The following is a 22,075-nucleotide window of genomic DNA, read 5'->3' on the forward strand; positions in this document are numbered from 1 at the left end:
CATAACAACATTGCTTAGTAATGGAGTTTCCAGTCCCAATTTTGTAACCCAAGGACTACCTGTACCACAAATAATCATTATTAATGCACCAATTGCAATTGTGATGAAGTACTCCTGGCCGCAGAAAGCAGGACTTCCTACAAATTATGAGCCAGTTTTCAGAAATCATCGCCTCAGACTAATAGCTGTGAAAGGTTACTATTGTCTGTCACCTCAACTGGATCTGCCAACTGACATCCAATTCTGTATATGGGGGCAACATATTTTTTTCTTCCAAATGATGAACAAATTCCTCAGAATGATCCAGTGACAGTTCTTCCAATCCAAATTTCCCTAGGAGTGGGTCTCTTTAAGACTGCTGAATGGCCTTCTCTAGACGTAGAGGAATAGACCTATTCAGAGTTCTTATCTGTGTCCAATTATATTTGTCTTAATTTGTATACCAACCATGAGAACCATCCCATTCTTTATTATACCTATGAAATCACACACACCCCAAACATAGAATAGAATAAAATAAAATAACAGAGTTGGAAGGGACCTTGGAGGTCTTCTAGTCCAACCCCCTGCCCAGGCAGGAAACCCTACACCACTTCAGACAAATGGTTATCCAACATCTTCTTAAAAATTTCCCGTGTTGGAGCATTCACAACTTCTGCAGGCAAGTTGTTCCACTGATTAATTGTTCTAACTGTCAGGAAATTTCTCCTTAGTTCTAAATTGTTTCTCTCCTTGATTAGTTTCCACCCATTGCTTCTTGTTCTACCCTCAGGTGCTTTGAAGAATAGTTTGACTCTCTTCCCTCTCTCTTCCCTCTCTCAGGTGGAAACCCCTGAGATATTGGAACACTGCTATCATGTCTTCCCTAGTCCTTCTCTTCTTTAAACTAGATATACCCAGTACCTGCAACCGTTCTTCATATGTTTTAGCCTCCAGTCCCCTAATCATCTTTGTTGCTCTTCTCTGCACTCTTTCTAGAGTCTTAACATCTTTTTTACATCATGGTGACCAAAACTGAATGCAATTTTCCAAGTGTGGCATTACCAAGGCATTATAAAGTGGTATTAACACTTCACGTGATCTACAGAAACAGATATCTTTCTGTAATAAAATAATTTAAGTTCATGTGTTTTTTATTATTAAATTTATCTGCCACCCATCTTATGGTTCTAGGGGATTCTGAATGGCTTTTCCCATATTTGAGCATTATAAATATAATGAGAGCAGCCTTTTACAACATATTCCTTTTTATATGTGTTGCACTGGTAATACCTGTGGGTTACCAATTCTGTGAGTTACCAATCAATATAGATTGATTTATGTTATTTATTTCCTGATTCAACTATCAGCTTCAATCCACCCCTTCAAATCTATGGTCACTGTAGTCTGCAAATCACATGACTCATCATACATTTCTATGGTGAAATTTAAAAAGCACTTTGTCATTGATTCTCTATGGTCACTAGCATAAGTTTTTGAAAATAAAGATTTGTTGGAAAAATATTGTAATTGAAAAAACTAGTCTTTCTGATGCTGGAAAAAGTAATTTCATAAACATGTAGGCCTAAGTACATATTTTACTGTTTTTCACACTAATTTTTGTTGCAGATGCTTAAAAAGTTAAAGAAAAAATTACTGTGTCCCCCGTGTCTTCCTTTCCAATTGTCCATGTCCTCCTTTGTCTATTCAGATATTTGCGAACCCTACATAAGAATGGCTGTCCAACCCAGAATAGGTTGTAATTGGTGAACAAGATAGATATTTATTCATTAAATTTATATGGCTGCCAATCTTAGATGCATGACTCTGAACCAGGGGTGAAATCCAGCAGTTTCTGACAGGTTCTGGAGAACCGGTAGTGGAAATTTTGAGTAGTTTGGAGAACTGGCAAATACCACCTCTGGCTGGGCCAGAATGGGGTGGGAATGGAGATTTTGCAGTATCCTTCCCCCAGGAGTGGGGAGGGAATGAGGATTTTGCAGTATCAAAATCCCCATTGCCTGTCATGCCCACCAAGCCACACCATGCCCATTAAGCTACACCCATAGAACCTGTAGTAAAAAAAATTGGATTTCACCATTGCTGTGAACAGCTAACAATTAAAACAGTAAAACAATAAACAAAACTACATATAACAAAGAAACAAACAAAATAGCAGCCAAGCAATGATACATAAGAAACATCCACAATCAATATGCCAAGAAACAAGCTTGCCCTAATTATCAGGATTCCAGGATTCCATCAAAACCATGTCTTTTTTATTTTTTATTTTTTATTGGTTTATAATATAAAATGCAAAAAAATTACAAAAAAATTTGTGGGAAAGTAAGGGAGAGAAAGGGGAAGGGAAAAAAGAAAGAAAACTCCCTTTGGTGCAATAGAATAAGATAATAGCATTAAATCTCAACTTTTTACTTTTACATAGTAATATAAGTTGACCATTTCTATAACAACCAACCTATCTAATCGGTAAAATCCAAAATCCATGTTTCATTTTTTTTCACCTGAAGCACAAAATCCAGAAACAATTTCCAAGTAGAAACAAAAGTAATTGTAGTTTTTTTTCTTTAATCAAAGCAGTCAGTTTAGTCATCTCTGCTAACGCCATCAACTTTTGCAGCCATTCATCCATTGTGAGAATCAAAACATCCTTCGATTTTTGTGCATAAAATAATCTTGCTGCAGTCAACATTTATAACGTCAAAGTTCCATTTCCCACCCAAGTCTTTATCCATTAAACCCAAAAGAAGAATTTCTGGTTTTATCGTTATATTCACTTTCAGAATCTTCTGTATTAAGATGTTGTGGGAAGCCCCCCACCCCCACCCGAAGAATGAAAATATTTTGGGAAATATTAAAAAAGGCAGAATATTATATTTCCCTAAATGAGAAATGGAGAAACATGTTTTTTAGAAGCAGGAAGCAGCCCCCAACTCTTTCTTAATAGCCCAGAGCAGATGCCAACACTTAAGAGATAAAGACCTTCTCACGAGTTCAGTCAAACTTCTCAAACTCTTGAGAAGTTTTCTTTTACAACGTGTTTCCCTGGACACAATGGCGAGGAATGCCACGGAGCTGGAAAGGTAAGACGCACATCCCGCTTCTCACCCACCCCACTTGCCACCCCCAAATTGCATCCCTAAAGGGGGCATGTGGCTAAGCAAGGAGCAGGAGCCTTGCCATACCCAGCAAGGTGGGGGGAGGGAGAAGAGACGGCAAGGGAGCCATGTCTCGCTCCATGCATCTCGCTTCTCCCCCATCCCACCTGTCAGAAATGAGTCTTTGTGAAACTCATTGCGCTGCCACCGCTGCCTCATGCAACAGGACTCTGCAAGGCTTGTGCCCTTGCATGCATGAATGGCAGCACTGCCGCGAGATTTGACATACTGGCACAACTGCAAGCGACAGAATGCCAGTTGTGCCAGTATGATGAAGCTCGTGGTGGTGCTGCAGTTCATGCGTGCAATGGCACAACAAGCCTTGCAGAGTCCTGCTCCATGAGGCAGTGACATGTCAGGGCAGTGGCGGCCAGCCACTCGGCCAGCGTGAAGAACAGGGAGGGGAGGGGATGTTCCTCCCCCCTTTTTCCCCCCTCCGGCATCGCCTCCTCAACTCATTTTGGTTGCGCAGCAAGAAACCAGAGGAAATGGCAGGACCAGCTGTGCATGTATGTAAGTAGTTGGCGGGGGGCTTATTGGTGGGGGTTTTATTTCAACACATGCGCCGAAAAGCCCGATTGGGCTTATTATCTGGAGAGGTCTCAGATTCGGGGAAACACAGTATTAATTGACCATAAGTCCATCAGTTTGGCTTCACCACCATTTTTTTTCCTAAAAAAAATAGTTTCCTGGGGGAGACACCCAAAGAGGCATCTTCACAGAGAACCTTGTTTTATACTTATTACAAACTCTTAGGATAGCATGTCTAATAAAATGGTTATTAAAATCAACATTTACTTTAACCTTGTCATACCATAAATAGCAAAACCATGTCTTAAATAATTTGCAATACATCAGCAGGATTGGAGCAAATTTGACCTATGGGTGTAAGAGGTTCCAGAGTGTGTCACAACTGAAAAGGCTCTTTTTGGCTCCTGCCAAGTGACATTCCTGCCTGGATAGGATCTGAAGCATGTCTTTTCTGCCAGATCTTTCAGAAGGAGGGAGGGAGACTACAAGGGAAAGGTGGTTTTGTAAATCAGGGGTCTCCAACTTTGGCAACTTTAAGACTTGTGGACTTCAACTCCCAGCTTTGCTGGCTGGGGAGTTCTGGGAGTTGAAATCCACAAGTCTTAAAGTTGTGAAGGTTGGAGACCCCTGCTGTAAATAATCTGGCTCCAAGTCATAACAGGCTTTAAAAGTAACCACCAGCACGTTGTATTATACCTGGAAGCAGACCTGCAGCCAGTACAGCTCATGGAGCAGAGGTGCCAAACATAGGTGCCCATAATTTCCTGAGTTGCCACATTTTGTGCTAATTGAAGCTTCCAAATATTCTTCAATTGCAGCCCAATGTAGAGTGCATTGCATTGCGGTAATCCAAGCAGGGAGGTGACCAAGGTATGAATGACTGAGCCTTCAGCTTGGAAATGTTCCTAAGCTTGAATCCTGTAATTGTAACACAAGGAAATAATCACTTATGAAAAAAGGAGTAGGACTTCCATGAATTGCCACTAGATGTCCCTTTTCTCCAACACTTTCTTAATTAGCTTCTTAATAACTAGAAAGGAATGTTCTGTCGATTCTGCTGAGTGCTTGTTGGATATAGAAAGTTAACTGATCATTCCAGCTCCTCTATGTAGCATATTCAAAGAAAAATTATATGCCTTATTTTTTGAAACAAATCCCCCCAAGGCAAGAAATAATTTTTATCTAGACCAACAGGAGTCACAATACTTTGCCATTGTGCTCAATTATAATATTTAGAATTTATCTACTTTCTTTTTAACTATCTAGATCAGGGGTCTCCAACCTTGGCAACTTTAAGCGTGGCGGACTTCAACTCCCAGCTTTGCTGGCTGGGGAATTCTGGGAGTTGAAGTCCGCCAGGCTTAAAGTTGCCAAGGTTGGAGACCCCTGATCTAGATGTCTTTGGCTGAGTTCATATACAGTGCTAAACTGGGGTTTTAAAAAGGATGGGTTGATATACTTTACAAAGTGGCCTGGGCCACAGATAATACTCAGCCATAATGTGTGTCTGGATTTACATATATGTACATGGCTTAATGTTACATGTGAAACCATACCTATATGTTAGATAATATCAGTAAAACCACAAGTTGGTAGGACCATGTGATTTTGGCTGATCTTTAAAAAGTTAAGCATTGAACCTGGTTAGAACTTGGATGGGAAAATACCAGGAAATGTCAGGGCTCAGAGCTAGACTGGGAAGTTAGAAATACATTCTGAAAGGTAAATGACAAGAGGCTTCCTCCATGTAGTTTCCAGGAAATAGAGCATTTAAGAGAGAGTTTGCCTTCATCCAAGTTATTGGGGTTTTCTGCATTTTTTGTTAATTTCAAAAAGTAAGCAGCATCTGAGCAGGCAAATCATGTTTTAGCCAGCTCCTCGTTTCTGATTCCTGTAGTCTTCTCTCTTTCATGCCCAGACCAAATCCCTTTCTTACATCTTATTTTCAGAAACCACTCACGTAAGTTCTTCAACTCCCTTTTCCTCCCTTAAAAAAAAAATGCAGACCTCTCTAAATTATTCCAGCTCAGGGGGGCAGAGCTCCGGCTGTGCCAGCCGTTCCTGCAAATGTTGCCAGTGCAAATTTCGCGTGATGTTGGCTCTTTTTTCAGACACAGAGTGCTTTGATCGTTCGCAAATGCCTCCCGCGGCCGTTTTGTTTGCGCCATCTGTGGCTCTGCTCAGCCGGAGAGTTGGAGAAGTCACTTTGCTCCATTGCTGTCCAGAGCAGTTGAGGGAGTGCTTTGGAAGGAACATCCAGGGAGGCTCCAGTTAGAAGAGCCGGGAGGAGGAGGGGGGAAAGCAGCACCCCCATTGGTCAGCAGGACCTGTGGAGTCAGACCATTGCCATGCCAACCTAGTACTGCCTCTGGTTTCCTGGCAGCTGCCTTATGGAGAACTGGGTGTGGCGGAGAAAGATGTCATGCCAGGCAAAGCGACCAAGGATCCGAAAAGGCATCCGCCTGGGGTGGGAAACTGCTGGATGCTGCCCGCTTCGAGCAACCAGGACGGCCGATTAACCGCTGCGTTGTTGGTGCAGCTCCAGCTTCGCTGTCCGCTCTTCGTTGCAACTTTGCTGGAAATTCCAGCTCAACAGAGCGTCCTGGAAAGGATCGTCGAGCTGAAAGGATCGCCTGGACTGAAACGACGGCCGCTGCTAGTCCCTGCCTTCGCCCCAAAGGTTGGAGCACACTGCGATCTTCTCGCCTTGGTGGGAGCTCACCCCAGCTTTGGCTCTGGGCGTGTCTGTTTGTTGGCTGGTCATCTCTGCTCTTCTAGCGTCCCCGAAGCCTTCAGCCAGCCACCGATCTCAGCTGGATCTTTTCAATCCAGTCCAAACTTTCATGTTAGAGATCAGAGCTCTCTGCCTTCAATGGTGGCTCTGACTTTCTTGCCTGAATACTGACTGTGTGATAGCGGAGACCAGAAGACTCCAAGTTCTCTCCAAGTTCTACTAGGTTTCACCTGGTCCTGAGAACCTGGGGGCCCACAGCCAGGTGTCCCCCCCTGCCACTGTATTGTTAATGCCATGGCTCATTGCCAGCAACGATGCAAGAAGCAGCTGGGGCGAGCGATCCGTTTCTTCTACCAGTTTGTAACTGGGACCTTATATGAAGGTAGGAGTTCCCAGCATTCTGGAGGGGGGATGGATTGGGACATGTGTGGTTGGCACAGCAGGTACAGGGATGGTGAGAGCTACACATCTTTTGTGTTTGTGTGGTGGGCCTTAAAAAAATACCTGAGCTCTACAAGCAATAGAATGGGAAAGTGCTGTAGCTTGTCCAGTACCCCCATTGCAGTTGTAGGTTATTGTGGTTCTTCAGAGAAGGAAGAAAACAGCATACAGTAGACATTATATGGAGACCATAGGGAGAAAATTATGGATCTGAATTACATTGGATTTAGATAATAGGCATATTTCTGTTGTGATTCAGTACCAGACTACATTTGGCTTGAGATCACCAGGGTCAACTGATAACTTGGTAGATACTGTATAAGCATCACACCCTATTTCAGAATTCTTCTTTCCATACTGAGAGAACTGTTGTGTTGGCTCCCATGTCCTTTCTCCATACCATTCTCTACAAAGCAATTAGTCAACTTCTTCACCGAGAGACAAAGCTTTGCTGCTTAAATGGAATTGCATCTACTCAAGAGATGTTCTGGGAGGAGAGCCAGGTTAAAGAACTCTTGGATCCAGTCTTTAGGTTGGAGCTCCCCTCCTTTGAGTTTTCATTCAATAGTCCATACTTTTATTTGTATCAAGGAAAAGAAGAGGAGCTAGAATAGATTAGCCCTACTTTAGCTTTCTTCCAACCTGGTGTTTTATAGATGCATTGGGCTACAATTCCCATAACCCTCTGCCTCTAATCCCCAAATTGAAGGGGGTAGTTGTTGGGAAATATATTAGCCTGTCCTCTGACCTACTTTATCATTTAATGCTGCATGTTTCCTTTGTATTAATCTATCTTTATCCTGATCTGCAGAATCATTGCACTCTTACACCCTGGTTTTTTCTCCCCAGACTGTTTGGTAATTTTCAAAGATTCTCCATGGTTTAATCATGCATCCTCCATCTTGTAAAGGAATGGCAAATATTTGATCACCTTTCTGCTCTGTTATCTATAGAGGGACCTAATGTTTCATCGCTGCATAAATGAGTATGGTTCTGGACCAATGGACTCTGACCTATCCAGGCCCAGGCCCAATGGGTTATTTTTACATATTTATAGTATGATATACTATAGCACAAGGCTGTCAAATGCACCGCGTCACATTGCCATCAATGTGTTTGACATTTTGTGACATTTTTCCCCTTTGTGGAGCTGGGGTGGGCATAACCTGTGTGTGACATATCCAGCCCATGGACCACCAGTTTGACACCCATGCTATAGCACATGTTAGTCCTAGATTATGTGTGAACCCAGTTGATATGGTGATGTTGTGTCTAAAGTACCATATTAACAGAGGAAACTGGGTTAAGTCAGGAAACCATATCATGGGCAAACATGTGTCACACGCACATAGTATGGTGCTGAAGACTGTTACTTGAAAAACTGAAGGGCAACTCTCTCTGTGTGTGTGTGTGTGTGTGTGTGTGTGTGTGTGTGTGTGTGTTTGTTTCTTCTGTTCGAAGCCTAATCATCCATCTGCAGTGTCTCTCAGCTCTAACTTTAGTATACAATGTTTATTTTATTCCAAATATGAACAAACAATAGAAGTAATATATATGTTTGATGTATTAGTTATATATACAGTTTATCTGTGTTTTATCTTGTGGAGTTACTAACTCCAATTTATCATGAGGGCTATTTTAAGTTAATTCCCAGGATCCGGAGAGTGAAATGGAAAGTCTAAATGATGATGGTATCTCCGGCTGCATATGTGCTCATAGAGAAATTGATGCTGATCATCATTGCACTGTCAGGCAGCATCATGTTGAAATGTGTTAGCAAAGTGCTTAATTCAATATCGCAAAGAAAATGTCCTGCCTTGTGTCCTATTGATCTCATAGCATGCTTTACAGTTGAACTAGAATAAACCTGCAATTTATTCTACTTTGTCTGTATCCATGCCACTGCTTGCTTAGTGCTCAAATGGTAACTGAATGTTCAGAAATGTGGTTTTAATCATTTGGGGTATTGCTTTGCCAGGACCACAAACTCTGAAAGGAGCATATTAGACCTGTTACTGTGTTGTTTATTACCTAAAGTCCTCCTAGAGTAATGCCTTGATTTTCCTACTACGGAAACCTCAGAGCCAAATGCAGCCCCTGAAAGACATACAGTAAAAAAATATAATCAAATACACGGGAAATCACCTTGACTAAGAATTGTAATTGCTGTCATTTTAAGAACACACACACACCATGCTATAATTGGTGCCCTGATCCCAGCTGGCCACTTTGGGGGAAGTGGCCCCCAGCATATCACTCCAAAGCCAAATGTGCCCTCCTGTCCTCAAAAGATTGGGCATCCTGTTCTCAGTCAAGTAGCAGGCATGCTCTGAACCATTGGGGGGATTGTCAGGCCAGTGCAATTTACTTTTTTCTTTTGTGAAGTGGAACAGCAGAATTATTCTATTTCAATTCATAAGCAAAAAAAAAAACACAAGAGCTACAAGGGGATTCAGTGAATAAAATTTGGGAAGGAGAGTTCAACTTTATAAGGATACAAGGTGTACACATCAGATTTTTACTCTTCAGAAAGTCATTGAGAAACACATAGAAAGGTGAGAAAGAAAGTATATTGCGAGTTTGTTGCCTTAGAAAAGATCTTTAAGATAAACTTAACAGGCTCAAAGTATGAAGTATTTTGTGAAAGTATTAAGTTGAATGTGATTAGTACATGAAGTATAGCATGTGTGAAAAAACAAATAGTCCTCATTTAGTGACCGCCTGTAGAGCAACCATGCACAGTTACAATGGAGATGAAGAAGTAACTTTGCCACCAATCTTTGCATTTATGCTCTTTGTAGGCTTCTAAAGCAGGGGTGTCAAACTGGCGGCCTGCAGGCACACCCCGAGTCCGCGAATTGAAAAAATGCTGTGAAATGTCACATGACGGCAACATGATGCAGCGAGTTTGACACCCGTCTAAAGCAACCCTAACCCTTAAAAAGCCAGTATACAAGAGGTATACAAAGGCCAAAGCATACGAGAAATACAGCATTTAATTCCTAGAACTTCTAAAAGAATGGGGCTTTCTATTCCTGGGGGAGGGAGATGGGGACAGACTGTTTCATATGAGGAAAACCCCTGCAGAGAACACCTAGTATGAACAAAATTCATGGCACATGAATCACAAAGCATAAACTGGATATAAAACTATATAATGTAAGAGCAGCCCAGTGTACTATAATCCAGTTTTCAATATATGGGAGGGACATTTGGAAACCTAGGTATCGCCTTTGAGAAAGCTTTTAAGTGCCTCAGGAATGCCATTGCTGGGTTAGGATTTCTCCCCAGAACTTCTCTGCATTCTGGAAACAATGGGAAAGCCTCTAGACTTTTTTCCTTTGGCTCTGCACCTTTAAATACTTGTTTTTGTAGGGAAGTGTTCCTGATCATGCCTACCTGACACCAAGACATGTGAATTAGGACAGACCTCTTGAGGTTGTGCTCACAGAGAATTGAGTTGCAGTTGTGAATGAGAGCAATTTGTAAAAGGCAAAGATACATCTTCAGGCACTTGATTAAAAGCTATATATTTAGTGTGGAGAAAGGTGGTACCAGAATTGACACAGATATCCCTTGATCTTTTGTAATCTTCAGTCTCCTTTAAACTACAGACTACATAAAGTGCAAAGTGATTTTTCAGATGCACTTTGCTCCTATTGGTTACACACCTGAAGATACCATGGATTCTGTCCTAAATTCCTGTCTTTCTTTTTCCGAAAGAAGACTTGACTTATTAAAAGGGGCTACCATTAGCAACAGATGTCTGTCCTGTTTGTAGGATTGATCATACTAGAGTAACGTGGTAGACTCAGAGATTTAAAAATGTAAGCAGTGTGCCATCCAAAATAACCAGCTTGTTTAAATGTAATTATTACATAGCTTATTTGAACATAATTTTCTGAAACATATTTTTCTTCACGGTTGCATTCTTACTTTATAATTACATCTTTTACTTATCTGTTAAAAGAGCTTCAGAGTTGCTAACAGTCAAATAAGTTTAATACTCAGTTCTTTTTTTGTAGTAGGATTTTTTTCAGGAAATCTTATTTAACCAAAGTCTCATTCACTTTATAGTGAATTTAAAAAAACCTCTGCATTTTTCTTAGTATACATTCACATATTACGTGTTCAATGGCAACCAGTTTTCCTGGTATTTCATAGTCCAGGCAGTCTTGTATCCTGCAAATTGCTTAGAATAGGTGACATTGGACAAAGAGAAAAGATTCTTAATTAAATAACCAGATTGAAGCAGAAACACCAGTGGCCAAAAATAGCCTTTTGCCAATATTTGGATGTAGTTTTATTAATAATCGACTTTCACTCTGATCAGTAGTTCTATAATAAGATTCAACTGTCAGTGACCTAAATTTAACTGTGATAATGGACAGATTAAAAAAAAAACTAAAAATGATAATACTTCATTAGATCACCTTAGCAAAGAAAATAATCTGGCTGAATGAGCATCTCTGAGAAAAGAGGCTCCCAACAACAGTGTCTGCCCGTCCTAACATAATGCCTTGTAGAGGTTATGGAATTCCACCCCAGTCATTCCTTCCTAACATATTCATCATAATAGTTGACAACCATGGGACATGGAAGCCAACATATATCGAAGGTAGCATAATGGAGAAGGATGAGCTAACTATGCCAAAGCAGGATACAGTATTCAAGCAGTTATAGTGTCACTAAGTCTTGATCCATGTTGCAACTGAGGACTTTCTACGGAATCCATTGCCATTATATAAATTATAAAATGATGTATATACTGCAATATCCTCTTTGAGATATTCTTGTATTATGAAACAAGTTGTCCTGTCGTTCTCTGTCTGTGAGCAGTCATGTGCACGCGCAATTCACTTCTTTGGGTTTTCTTTCTGAATAGGGCCTGAGGGTCAGATTATGAAAATTTGAGGTTGTTACAGATTTAGAGGGAGGATCATTTCTTCCCAGAGCTGTGCAATAAAATATGTTTATGACAAACTACCCCCAGTGAATAGAACTTCCTCACACTCCCTAGTCAGTCTACCTTCATTTTTAGCTATTCTACCAAAATTTCTCTCTTCAGTTCATCCTTCGGGGGGGGGGGGGGCAGAAATAAATGTGGCAATCATGAAAGACAAGGGATAGCTAAAAAAAACCATACTGTTTCACATGAGAAGATTTTAACGAGAAATTCTCTTATTAAATCAATGACTGTAAATCTGTAGAAAAGGGATTTAGTGTGAAAGGGGGAATGTAAGAAAGACAAAGAATTCCAAATTCTTATTTATTTCACTTGTTTATATACTGACCCAATCTATATGATTGTAAAATCTACAGTCAGCCTGCCTAAACCAGTTATTTATTATGTGCTTGAATCAGCTCTTGGATATCAGGATGTATTTGGAGTTCATTGCAAAGGATAGTTTCACAAAGACCCTCTGGTACTCCAGTCTGGATTTCAATAAAACCGTCTCTTCCCTTCCTCCCCCTCCACAACGTACCCTTACACTCCCTTTGGAGAAACTGAGCTCTTTTGTCTAAGTAAGGAAGCTATGTATCTCTATGTATCTCTAGCCAAAGAAGTCAAGAATTATCTGGTGGCTAAAGTTAATGACTTCATAATGACTTGGTTATTAAAAGAAACTTAGAGTTAGAAAGAGAGAGTCTAGTTTGTCATTGTATAAATGGGAATATATGGAAGAGGCTTCTTAGGGAAACAAAAGCTGTATTCCATCTAATCAGGCTGCAATGAGACATGTTGGTACATGCATCAAGAGGAATTTGATAAACCAGGTTGCCTGGATCCCATTATGGGTTCTTTGGATCCTCCATTCATAAACTCATTGCCCCTTCTCACTATTTCTGGGGGGAGAGCTTAATCAATAAATGCTGCTACTAGCTTCTGCTTTTCTTCTTTTTTCTGTAGCTTATGGTACTTGGATCATGTGATGAAGGCTAAATTCCTGGGATGAAAGGGCAGATTCATGAAAAAAAATGTGTGATTTTATTATAAACATCAGGATTAACAAGCTAAATGGAAAATGAAGCTGTGGAAAAAAAGAAAGAGAGATGTCATTAAGGTTTATCTCAGTGGCTGCTCCTCCAGCCAAGAATGCATATATGCAGAACCCAGGTAGAACAAAATAAAGCAATGAATAATAAAGGAAACACAACTCAGATCATTCTCCATAAAATAAAATTCAGCATCCAGTTTCCACTTGGATTGCTATATATTTCCCGGATCTCCGATTCCTCTCCTTGGATTCCCCCCCCCCCATTCAATTGTGTTCCATTCTTAAAGACTGCCTGAACAGTTTTCTTGGCAAGGTTTTTCAGAAGGGGTTTGCCATTGCCTCCTTCCTAGAGCCAAGAGAAAGAGACTGGTCCAAGGTAACCCAGCTGGTTTCATGCTCAGGGCAGGACTAAAACTCACAGTTTCTAGCCTTATGCATTAACCACTACATCAGGGAATTAGGCCAGTGTCTATATGGCTTTGAGCCAGACAGAAAAGGCAACACAAAGATAACACGAGTTTGATCTTGTTTTAAAAGCTGAGATTCTTGCTTCTATCTGGCTATGTAGCATTCAGTTTTCCTGGTCTCTGATAGATTCTACCTCCTACTTAAGATTGACAGGTTAGATTCTAAGGTTCTTTTAACTCTTTTTTCTCTTTCTCTTAACTCTTTTGTATCTGAACCTTTGGGAATAAGGTTTCTGTTATTCCCTGCACAGACTTACAAATTCCAATCATTCAACTTGGAATAATTTACCAGATGTTCTAGAGGCCACTGTGGAGCCATACCAAAAGCTATGAGTTTGTCAGTAGGATAATCAATTGTTTAGCATCTTTAGCTGATCCTCTCTCCATCTGGCATTGTCAGAATGAGATGGACTAAAACTCCTGTCTCTAACTAGCAAAGAGGATCAGAGCTGGTGGCTAGCCAGGGTTACAGTCCACTGAGTCTAGATAACACTTGTTTGGGTGGAGAATATTTAAGCAGGATTCTTATGAGGTGCTGGATGGAAACCCATGCTCTGTTTGACTTTTATATTTAATAGCAATGGCTTTGACTCAAAATGCCTGTGCCTCTCTGACAGGAGGGACTGGCTTTCAATGCAGTCTAGGGTAGGCATCAAGCATTGTGGTACCCAGCTGGGGCTCAGAGAGTTTGAAACCTTGCTTATGTGCTGCTTTAATTTTCTATTTATACCCAGACAGGTGGGTGACTGGCTAATTTTAGCTCTATGCCAGTGCTGTCTTGCCAGGGAACTGGTGGGTGGCTGAGTGTATATATGTGAGAAAGAAAGTGAATACGTGCTTAGCTATATTTTACAGATGAAGTGAGAAAAGAGAGACAGTAGCACCTGGTTCTTGGGCTTGAGCTCTATGTAAGGATGGACAGAAATTATTTTGTTGCAATACAAGGAAAAAGAAACATTTGATTAAATTTATTTCGTGACTGTTAGGCTTCTCTAAACAGAAAGGGGATGCAGAAGGAGTTGGCTAAAAGTGACTGTACTAGGAATCTAGGGGCCCGTGGGTCAAATACTATTTCTTCCATGAGCTAGTTTTGTAGTGTTAGCTCATCAGTTCTCTCTGAACTTCAATCCTGCCACCTGCACTGAATGGAATAATAATATTAACTGCATGTAGGATTGGGGAAACTAATGCTGCATAAATACAACTTCTGTAATCCTCACCCATTGCTGGGGTTGCTGAGAGTTTAGTTCTGCAGTACTGGAGGGTCACAATTCTCCACTTGGTTTTGAGGTTTTTGGTTTTGAGGTTATTGTATAGTAGGATAGTAGGGCCAACTCTTTCATTACGCAGAGTGAAGCAACTGCCTCACTCTGCTTAATGGCAATTGAGTGGCAACTAAAAGCAGGTGACTAAAAAGTAGAGGCAAGATGCTAGCAAAAAGCACAGGTAATCACATGACTTATCCCAAGCTCTTCAAACTTAGATGTGTTCAGTGGTACAGTAACATAAATGTATACACCCTAGATGTCATTATCTTACATTTCTACAATTGTAGAAATATATGATAGTACTATATATTAACTTCAGTTGTAAAATATTCAACTTACTCAACATAATCATTATTTTGTTTGGAAATGAGTATCATTCCAGGAGAGGTTTTCACTACTTTTTTAGATCAATAGACATTTCTATCTATTTAGTAACATTTCTATCTAATAACTTTTCTAATGAATTTAGCTAAATTCTAATGAATTTAGCTCTTTTGCCTACATCTAGCATATTAAATATGTATTGTATACACCTCAGTTGAATTGCATACATATATATGTGGTCTCCTGCTATTCCTTTCCAGGACATTTTGTGGAAAAGAAGGAAGAATTAGTATCTCCAAAAATTATTGGCATTTAATAAAAAATGGAAAGAGAATGCAGTTACACCTGTATTTATATCAATAGTACTCATTATATCTGTCTCTATGTTTCTGCCCCTTCATGGATTACTGCCTTGTCGTGGCGAAGGGGCTTGCATAGCTCAATGAAGCTATGAGCTATGCTGTGCAGGGCCACCCAAGATGGACAGGTCATAGCAGAGAGTTCTGACAAAATATGATCCACTGGAGAAGGAAATGGCAACCCACTCCAGTATCTTTGCCATGAAAACCCCATGGACAGTATCAAAAGGCAAAAAGATATGACACTAGAAGATGAGCCTCTCAGGTCGGAAGGTGTCCAATATGCTACTGGGGAAGAGCAGAGGGCTAGTACTAGTAGCGCCAGAAAGTGTGAAGTGACTGGGCCAAAGCCGAAAGGATGCTCAGCTGTGGATGCATCTGGTGGTGAAAGGAAAGTCCGATGCTGTAAAGATTCTTTCTCCATAGAAACCTGGAATATAAGATCCATGAATCAAGGCAAGCTGGACGTGGTCAAACAAGAGATGACAAGACTGAACATCGACATTTTAAGAATCAGCTAACTAAAATGGACACGAATGGGTGAATATAATTCAGATGACCATCAGGTATACTACTGCAGGCAAGAATCCCTCAGAAGAAATGGAATAGCCTTCATAATCAATAAAAGAATAGGAAAAGCAATACTGGGATGCAATCCTCAAAATGACAGAATGATCTCAGTTTGAATCCAAGGCAAACCATTCAATATCACAGTAATCCAAGTCTATGCCCCAACCACTGGTGCTGAAGAGGATGAAATTGACCGGTTCTATGAAGCCCTACAGCACCTTATAGAATTAACACCAAAAAATCCTTATCATCATGGGGGATTGGAATGCTAAAGTAGGAAGCCAAAAGATAACCAGAATAACAGGCAAGTTTGGCCATGGAGTACAAAATGAAGCAGGGCACAGGCTGATAGAATTTTGTCAAAAGAATACGATGGTCATAGCAAACACTCTTTTCCAACAACCCAAGAGACGACTCTACACATGGAAATCACCAGACAGTCCACACAGAAATCAGATTGACTATGTGTTCTGCAGCCAAAGATGGAGAAGCTCTATACAGTCAGTAAAAACAAGACCAGGAGCTGATTGTGGCTCAGATCATGAGCTTCTCATTGCAAAATTTAGGCTTAAATTGAAGAAAGTAGGGAAAAGCACTAGGCCACTTTAGTATGAACTAAATCATATCCCTGATAAATATACAGTAGAGGTGACAAATAGATTTAATGAATTAGACCTGATAGACAGAGTGCCTGAAGAATTATGGATGGAGGTTAGCAACATTGTACAAGAGGTATAGCAACAAATTGCCAACATACGCTGGATCATGGAGAAAGCTGGGAGTTCCAGAAAAACATCTACATCTGCTTCATTGACTATGCTAAAGCCTTTGATTGTGTGGATCACAACAAATTGTGGCAAGTTCTTAAAGAGATAGGAGTACCAGACCATCTTATTTGTCCCTTAAGAAACCTATATGCAGGTCAAGAAGTAACAGTGAGAACTGGACACGGAACCACTGATTGGTTCAAAATTGGGAAAGGAGTCTGGTAAGGCTGTATACTGTCACCCTGCCTATTTAACTTATATGCAGAGCACATCATGAGAAAGACGGGGCTAGATGAATCAAAAGTTGGAATTAAGATTGCCGGGAGAAATATCAACAACCTCAGATATGCAGATGATACCACGCTAATGGCAGTAAGCGAAGAGGAACTAAAGAACCTCTTGATGCTGGTGAAGAAGGAGAGTGCAAAAGTTGGCTTGAAACTCAATATTAAGAAAACTAAGATCATGGCATCTGGCCTTCTCAATTCCTGGCAAATAGATGGGGAAGAAATGGAGGTAGTGACAGATTTTATTTTCCTGGGCTCCAAGATCACCGCAGATGGGGACTGCAGCCAAGAAATTAAAAGATGTTTGCTCCTGGGGAGGAAAGCTATGGCAAATCTAGATAGCATTCTAAAAAGCAGAGACATTACCCTGCCAACAAAAGTGTGTATAGTTAAGGCTATGGTTTTCCCAGTTGCAATGTATGGCTGTGAAAGTTGGATCATAAGAAAGGCTGAGTGCCAAAGAATTGAGGCCTTTGAACTCTGGTGCTGGAGAAGACTCCTGCGAGTCCCTTGGACTGCAAGGCAATCAAACTGGTCAGTCCTAAAGGAGATCAACCCTGACTGCTCTTTAGAAGGCCAGATCCTGAAGATGAAACTCAAATACTTTGGCCACATAATGAGAAGGAAGGACTCACTGGAGAAGAGCCTAATGCTGGGAAAGATTGAGGGCAAAAGAAGAAGGGGACGACAGAGAATGAGGTGGCTGGATGGAGTCACTGAAGCAGTCGGCTTGAGTTTAAATGGACTCCAGAGGATGGCTGAGGACAGGAAGGGCTGGAGGAACGTTGTCCATGGGGTCGCAGTAGGTCGGACACGACTTCGCAATTAACAACAACAAATACGTTTCTGTCTTAGCAAACCATTCTTGCTTTTACTACATTTGTCCATTATTACATACGTTGTCTTTTCTTCCTAAAAATGCTCACTACTGTATTTTTTAGGATCTCTCCCATATTTTAAAATTTTTCTTTCAATCCATATTGCTGCCTATGCACAAGGAACTCTATGCAACTAACAGCATTAAAAATAATACAGAAACACAGAATAAAATATCCAGAAAAATAATGAGTTAAAAGAGCACAAATTCAAACCCCTGTAGTATTAAACTCAAAATTAATATTACTAGATATGTGAAATTCCTTGATTATCCCTTCTTCTTAAGTCATTCATTCTTTTCTTCACAGATGTGCATTGAAGTTTGATCTCCACTCATTTTTTTCTATATGACTAAACCATCTCTAACACATTTTTTTCCGTACTTCTTTCACTTTTGTATTTAGTCCACCTTCATTTAGCACCCATTTATTCTTGGCCTTATTTCTCCTTATTTTACCATGCACATTTCTTGAAATGATCATTTTAGACAATAGTTTGTATCTTCATAGAGATTAACTGCCTTTCACTGCAGCCACAATGAAATAAAGAGCATTAGTGTAATACAAATGCTGTGTTTCTGTGAGCAAAGGAGAAAGTGATAAGACTATTTAGTCTTGTGGACTGATCCATGGTGTTTAAGATCCAAGATATTAAATATCCAAGGTATTTGCTATGCAAACAAATATTGGTGTTATTGCTGAAGTTCTCTCGTGACCCTTTTAAGTATCTGCTAGATTGATTATCATTATCGCTGAATACATGCCAGAAGAAAGACATCTATGCGATACGAAAGCTTGATGAATGATTGTAAACATAAGACAGGAGAATTACTTTGATAGAGCTACTATCACAATAATATCCCAGATGTCTAGACTGGCTGGGGCATGTCATGAGAATGGCTGATGGTCGGATTCCGAAAGATCTCCTGTATGGAGAATTAGTGCAGGGAAAGCACCTCAGATGGAGACCACAGCTGTGATATAAAGATATCTGCAAGAGGGACCTAAAGGCCCTGGGAATGGACATTAAGAACTTGACCTCTGATTGTTCAGCTTGGAGGCTAAAGACACAGCATGGCCTTCTCCAATTCGAAGAGACACTTGTTCGGCAGGCTGAGGCAAAGAGGGACCAGCGAAATCTGGGGGCTGGGCAGGAGACAGAATGTATCTGCCCTCAGTGTGGAAGGGATTGCCGCTCTCAAATTGGCCTTTTTAGTCACACTAGATGCTGTTTTAGGACCTCTTTCCAGAGCACGATATCATAGTCTCTTGAGACTGAAGGATGCCAATGATCTATCACAATTCACATAACTGATGTTTTTATTCTTTATTGAACTGTTTTTGTCCATTTGTTTAATTGTTGTGCTTAGATGCAAATGTTTTAGATATTTGGAGGTGAATGAAAATTAAATGACTCTGTGTATAAATATACTTGCACATGTAACTTTGCAAAATAATTCTTCTGAATTTGTAATTTCAATATAACTGCACTAGCAACTGATATGAGATTCTATCCGTTCTCTAGATATGGCTGAGAAAGAAATCATAGACATATATTACTACTACTGAGCTAGTTAAAACATTGGTCTAACTTGATAGAATCTCTTTGTTTAATAAATTTAGATTCCCCCTTTCTACAACCATGAATTTCAGAGTACTATACACATGATATTACAACTGCTGACCAATTCCGTGCCTGTTAGCTTAGGAAATTGGCAGCATCACATGTTCTCAAGCTATGTTGAGGGTGTCATAGGCAACCTTTTATGGCTTTCTGGACTAAATAAGAAGAAAGTATTAATCTCTGAATTTAGGATAGTGAATCAACTCACTATCCTGAGCTGTAGGCTATAGTATTAAAGGAAGGACTATATGAGGAAGAATCAAATATGAATACAAGAGAAAATTGAGATTATATAGCTAGGGTTCTGCAGTAGAGGGTTCCACTTATGTTCGCTACCGGTTTGGAAGCAGGCGCTTCTGCACACACATGACGTCTGGGTGGGTGGGCGGAGCCTCCTGCCACTGCTACTACCAGTTCGCCCAAACCGGGGCGAACCGGTAGAAACCCACCACTGGGGTTCTGGCTCCTTATCTTCACACTCCTGAAGGACAATATTGCGCAGAGGGGAGAGTTACACTGTCTCCCAGAAAGGCCGAAGAAAAATAACTGCCAAACATTTGTAATCACTGAATACATGTAGTATCATTAAGTACAGTTTAAGATTTTCCAATTCATTATTATTAAAGCTCGCTAAAAACAAAGGGGGGAAATTCTGATCAGCCAGGCAGAAATGATTGCTGTGGAACAGAAAAAGGCTCAAGCATTAGAGAAATAAGAATGGCAGCCAATTCATGGAGGAAGTGTCAGTGGAACAGGGCCCAATCTTGATCCAATAACATATCTTCTCTTCCTATCTCTTGTACGCCCCCCCCAGCTCCCCCCGGGCCAGCCAGTTATTTTTAGATAGGCGCCATGTGTTGGAGGAGAGCAATTAACGTAATTGGTCAGGGGAGCCAGGTTCATGTGCATGGCTGAGAGCTCTAGATTGCCTTGGAGAAGCTAATGTAACAGAGACTCAGGGAGCCCAGGCAAAAGGAGAAGAGGGGACATACCTGGCATGGCGATATGGAGAAGGAATCCCCCCATAGTGACAGCCTCCTGTATGCCTCCCTGATCATCATTCTCCTGATCATATCCTACTGGTTCACTACAAAATGCTTCAAGATCCTCAGTGGCATTGAAGGTAGGTGTGGGCTGGGAGGACCTGGCAGTGGGCAGAAAGGAATGGCTTCTTGCATAGCAGACAAATAGGCAGGCAGGCAGACACGTCTGTGAAAGTGGGAGAAGGGCCCCCCAACCTCCTTCACTCTTGGTTTCTTTCCCTTGTTTTTAGTCCTTTTTCCATTCTGAACTATCAGCATATTTCTTGCATAACTACTTTTCTTCAGTAGCATCTACTCTTTCTCAGGTACCCATTTTCTTGGGAATATCCCCACCATATAGGAAGCTAATGATCCACAAGGACTTAATTTTTTTTCAGGGATATTGATGACTTCTGATAATGATCATATAATGATCGTGCATCAGTGTTTTGTGTTGAAAGCAATGTTCTTCTTGCTATAGTTGCAAAAGTGCATCCTTAAGAGGAGGCTATTTTACTTATACCGTATTTTATAGATTTTTCTGACTGGTCATAGTGGGAATAAAATACTGGGCTATGGTGGCCTTCCTTCTAAACCAGCACAATTCCCTTTTAAAAAAAAACCCTCATGCCAAACTGATCTATGGTCTGATGGACATTCTCTGTATCTAAATTTCTGCATTTAGAATTTGTGGAACTCAGTTCCTTCTTTTGTTCTGAAAACCTTGAAATCTAAATTCCAGTATCAGTTGCCATGGGGGGGGGGGGAATAGGGTGAAGCATTCTGAATATGCCCTCTTTAGTTATTAATGACTGTATTATGTGTGTTAAATAAGCTTAGCTTCTGAATTTAATGCTTTCTTATTCAACTCCTGGAACTGCACAGACTGAACTATATGCATCATATACAAATGTCTGTTCACTTTGTTAGGGAAATAAAATACATAGTTTTTGTTTCCAACAGTTTGCCTGTAAAATTGAGATTTGTAGATATTATTTGCCATAACATCTGTAAAACCCTAGAGATGGGACTACAATTGTATCAATTTTCCAGGGTTGCTTTAGCTGACACTTTACAGAGAGTTGCCATAATCTCTTCTTCCGTCATGCTAATGTCTGTGATGCTAGCAATATTGGAGAGGGGAGGTGTGTCCCTTTGCTCTCCATTCTTTGAAGCAGCTCCTAATTCTTTATTATTGCATAACAAATTGCAGAAGCTTTGACCGAGTTTTCTTTTTACCATTTTATTTTACAGTACAATTTTGTACACATGAACATACACACATATGGAACAGTGAAGTGAAACATTACTATTTAGAGATTGGACATAGCCTGAAGGCAGTATCTCCAGGACAGGAATGAACAGCAATTTTAAATGGATGCTGAATGATCTTCATTGAAGGCTGAACCAGAGAGATGCCTCTATTTTCTAGCTGTATTCCCTTCTGAATATAAGGGAATTTTTTGAGAGATTTGCTTGGAAGAATTGTACCTATTTAAATTGTCAATTAATTGGAGAGTGGAAGATTATCTTCTGCATCAAGAAGATCATTTCCCAAAGAGAGATCTATGTTCAGTAAATTGAGGGGCTATAAGGCTCAAAAGAAGCTACTGCATTAGTAAAATAATGAATTATTATGACTCTATTCA

At 40.4% G+C, this 22,075-nt stretch overlaps 1 protein-coding gene across 5 annotated transcripts in view; it reads left to right on the plus strand.

Annotated features, from left to right (window-relative positions):
- KCNIP2 (potassium voltage-gated channel interacting protein 2) overlaps nt 1-22,075 on the plus strand; it is a 119,209-nt gene that overhangs the window by 50,828 nt on the left and 46,306 nt on the right. Inside the window, exon 1 of one of the 5 annotated variants that reach the window (XM_087872819.1) lies at nt 5,106-6,805. The exons of 2 other annotated variants lie outside the window; for them this stretch is intronic. In XM_087872819.1, the coding sequence (XP_087728945.1) occupies nt 6,718-6,805 (88 nt within the window). In that variant the 5' untranslated portion in view covers nt 5,106-6,717. Of the gene's footprint in view, nt 1-5,105; nt 6,806-19,564; nt 20,528-22,075 lie in introns of those variants that run through there. 2 more of the 5 variants (XM_034439914.3, XM_034439912.3) reach the window with 2 other exon arrangements.

The sequence above is a fragment of the Pantherophis guttatus genome, chromosome 6, assembly GCF_059756535.1.
Source record: "Pantherophis guttatus breed Tessera chromosome 6, ASM5975653v1, whole genome shotgun sequence".
Taxonomy (NCBI): domain Eukaryota; kingdom Metazoa; phylum Chordata; class Lepidosauria; order Squamata; family Colubridae; genus Pantherophis; species Pantherophis guttatus.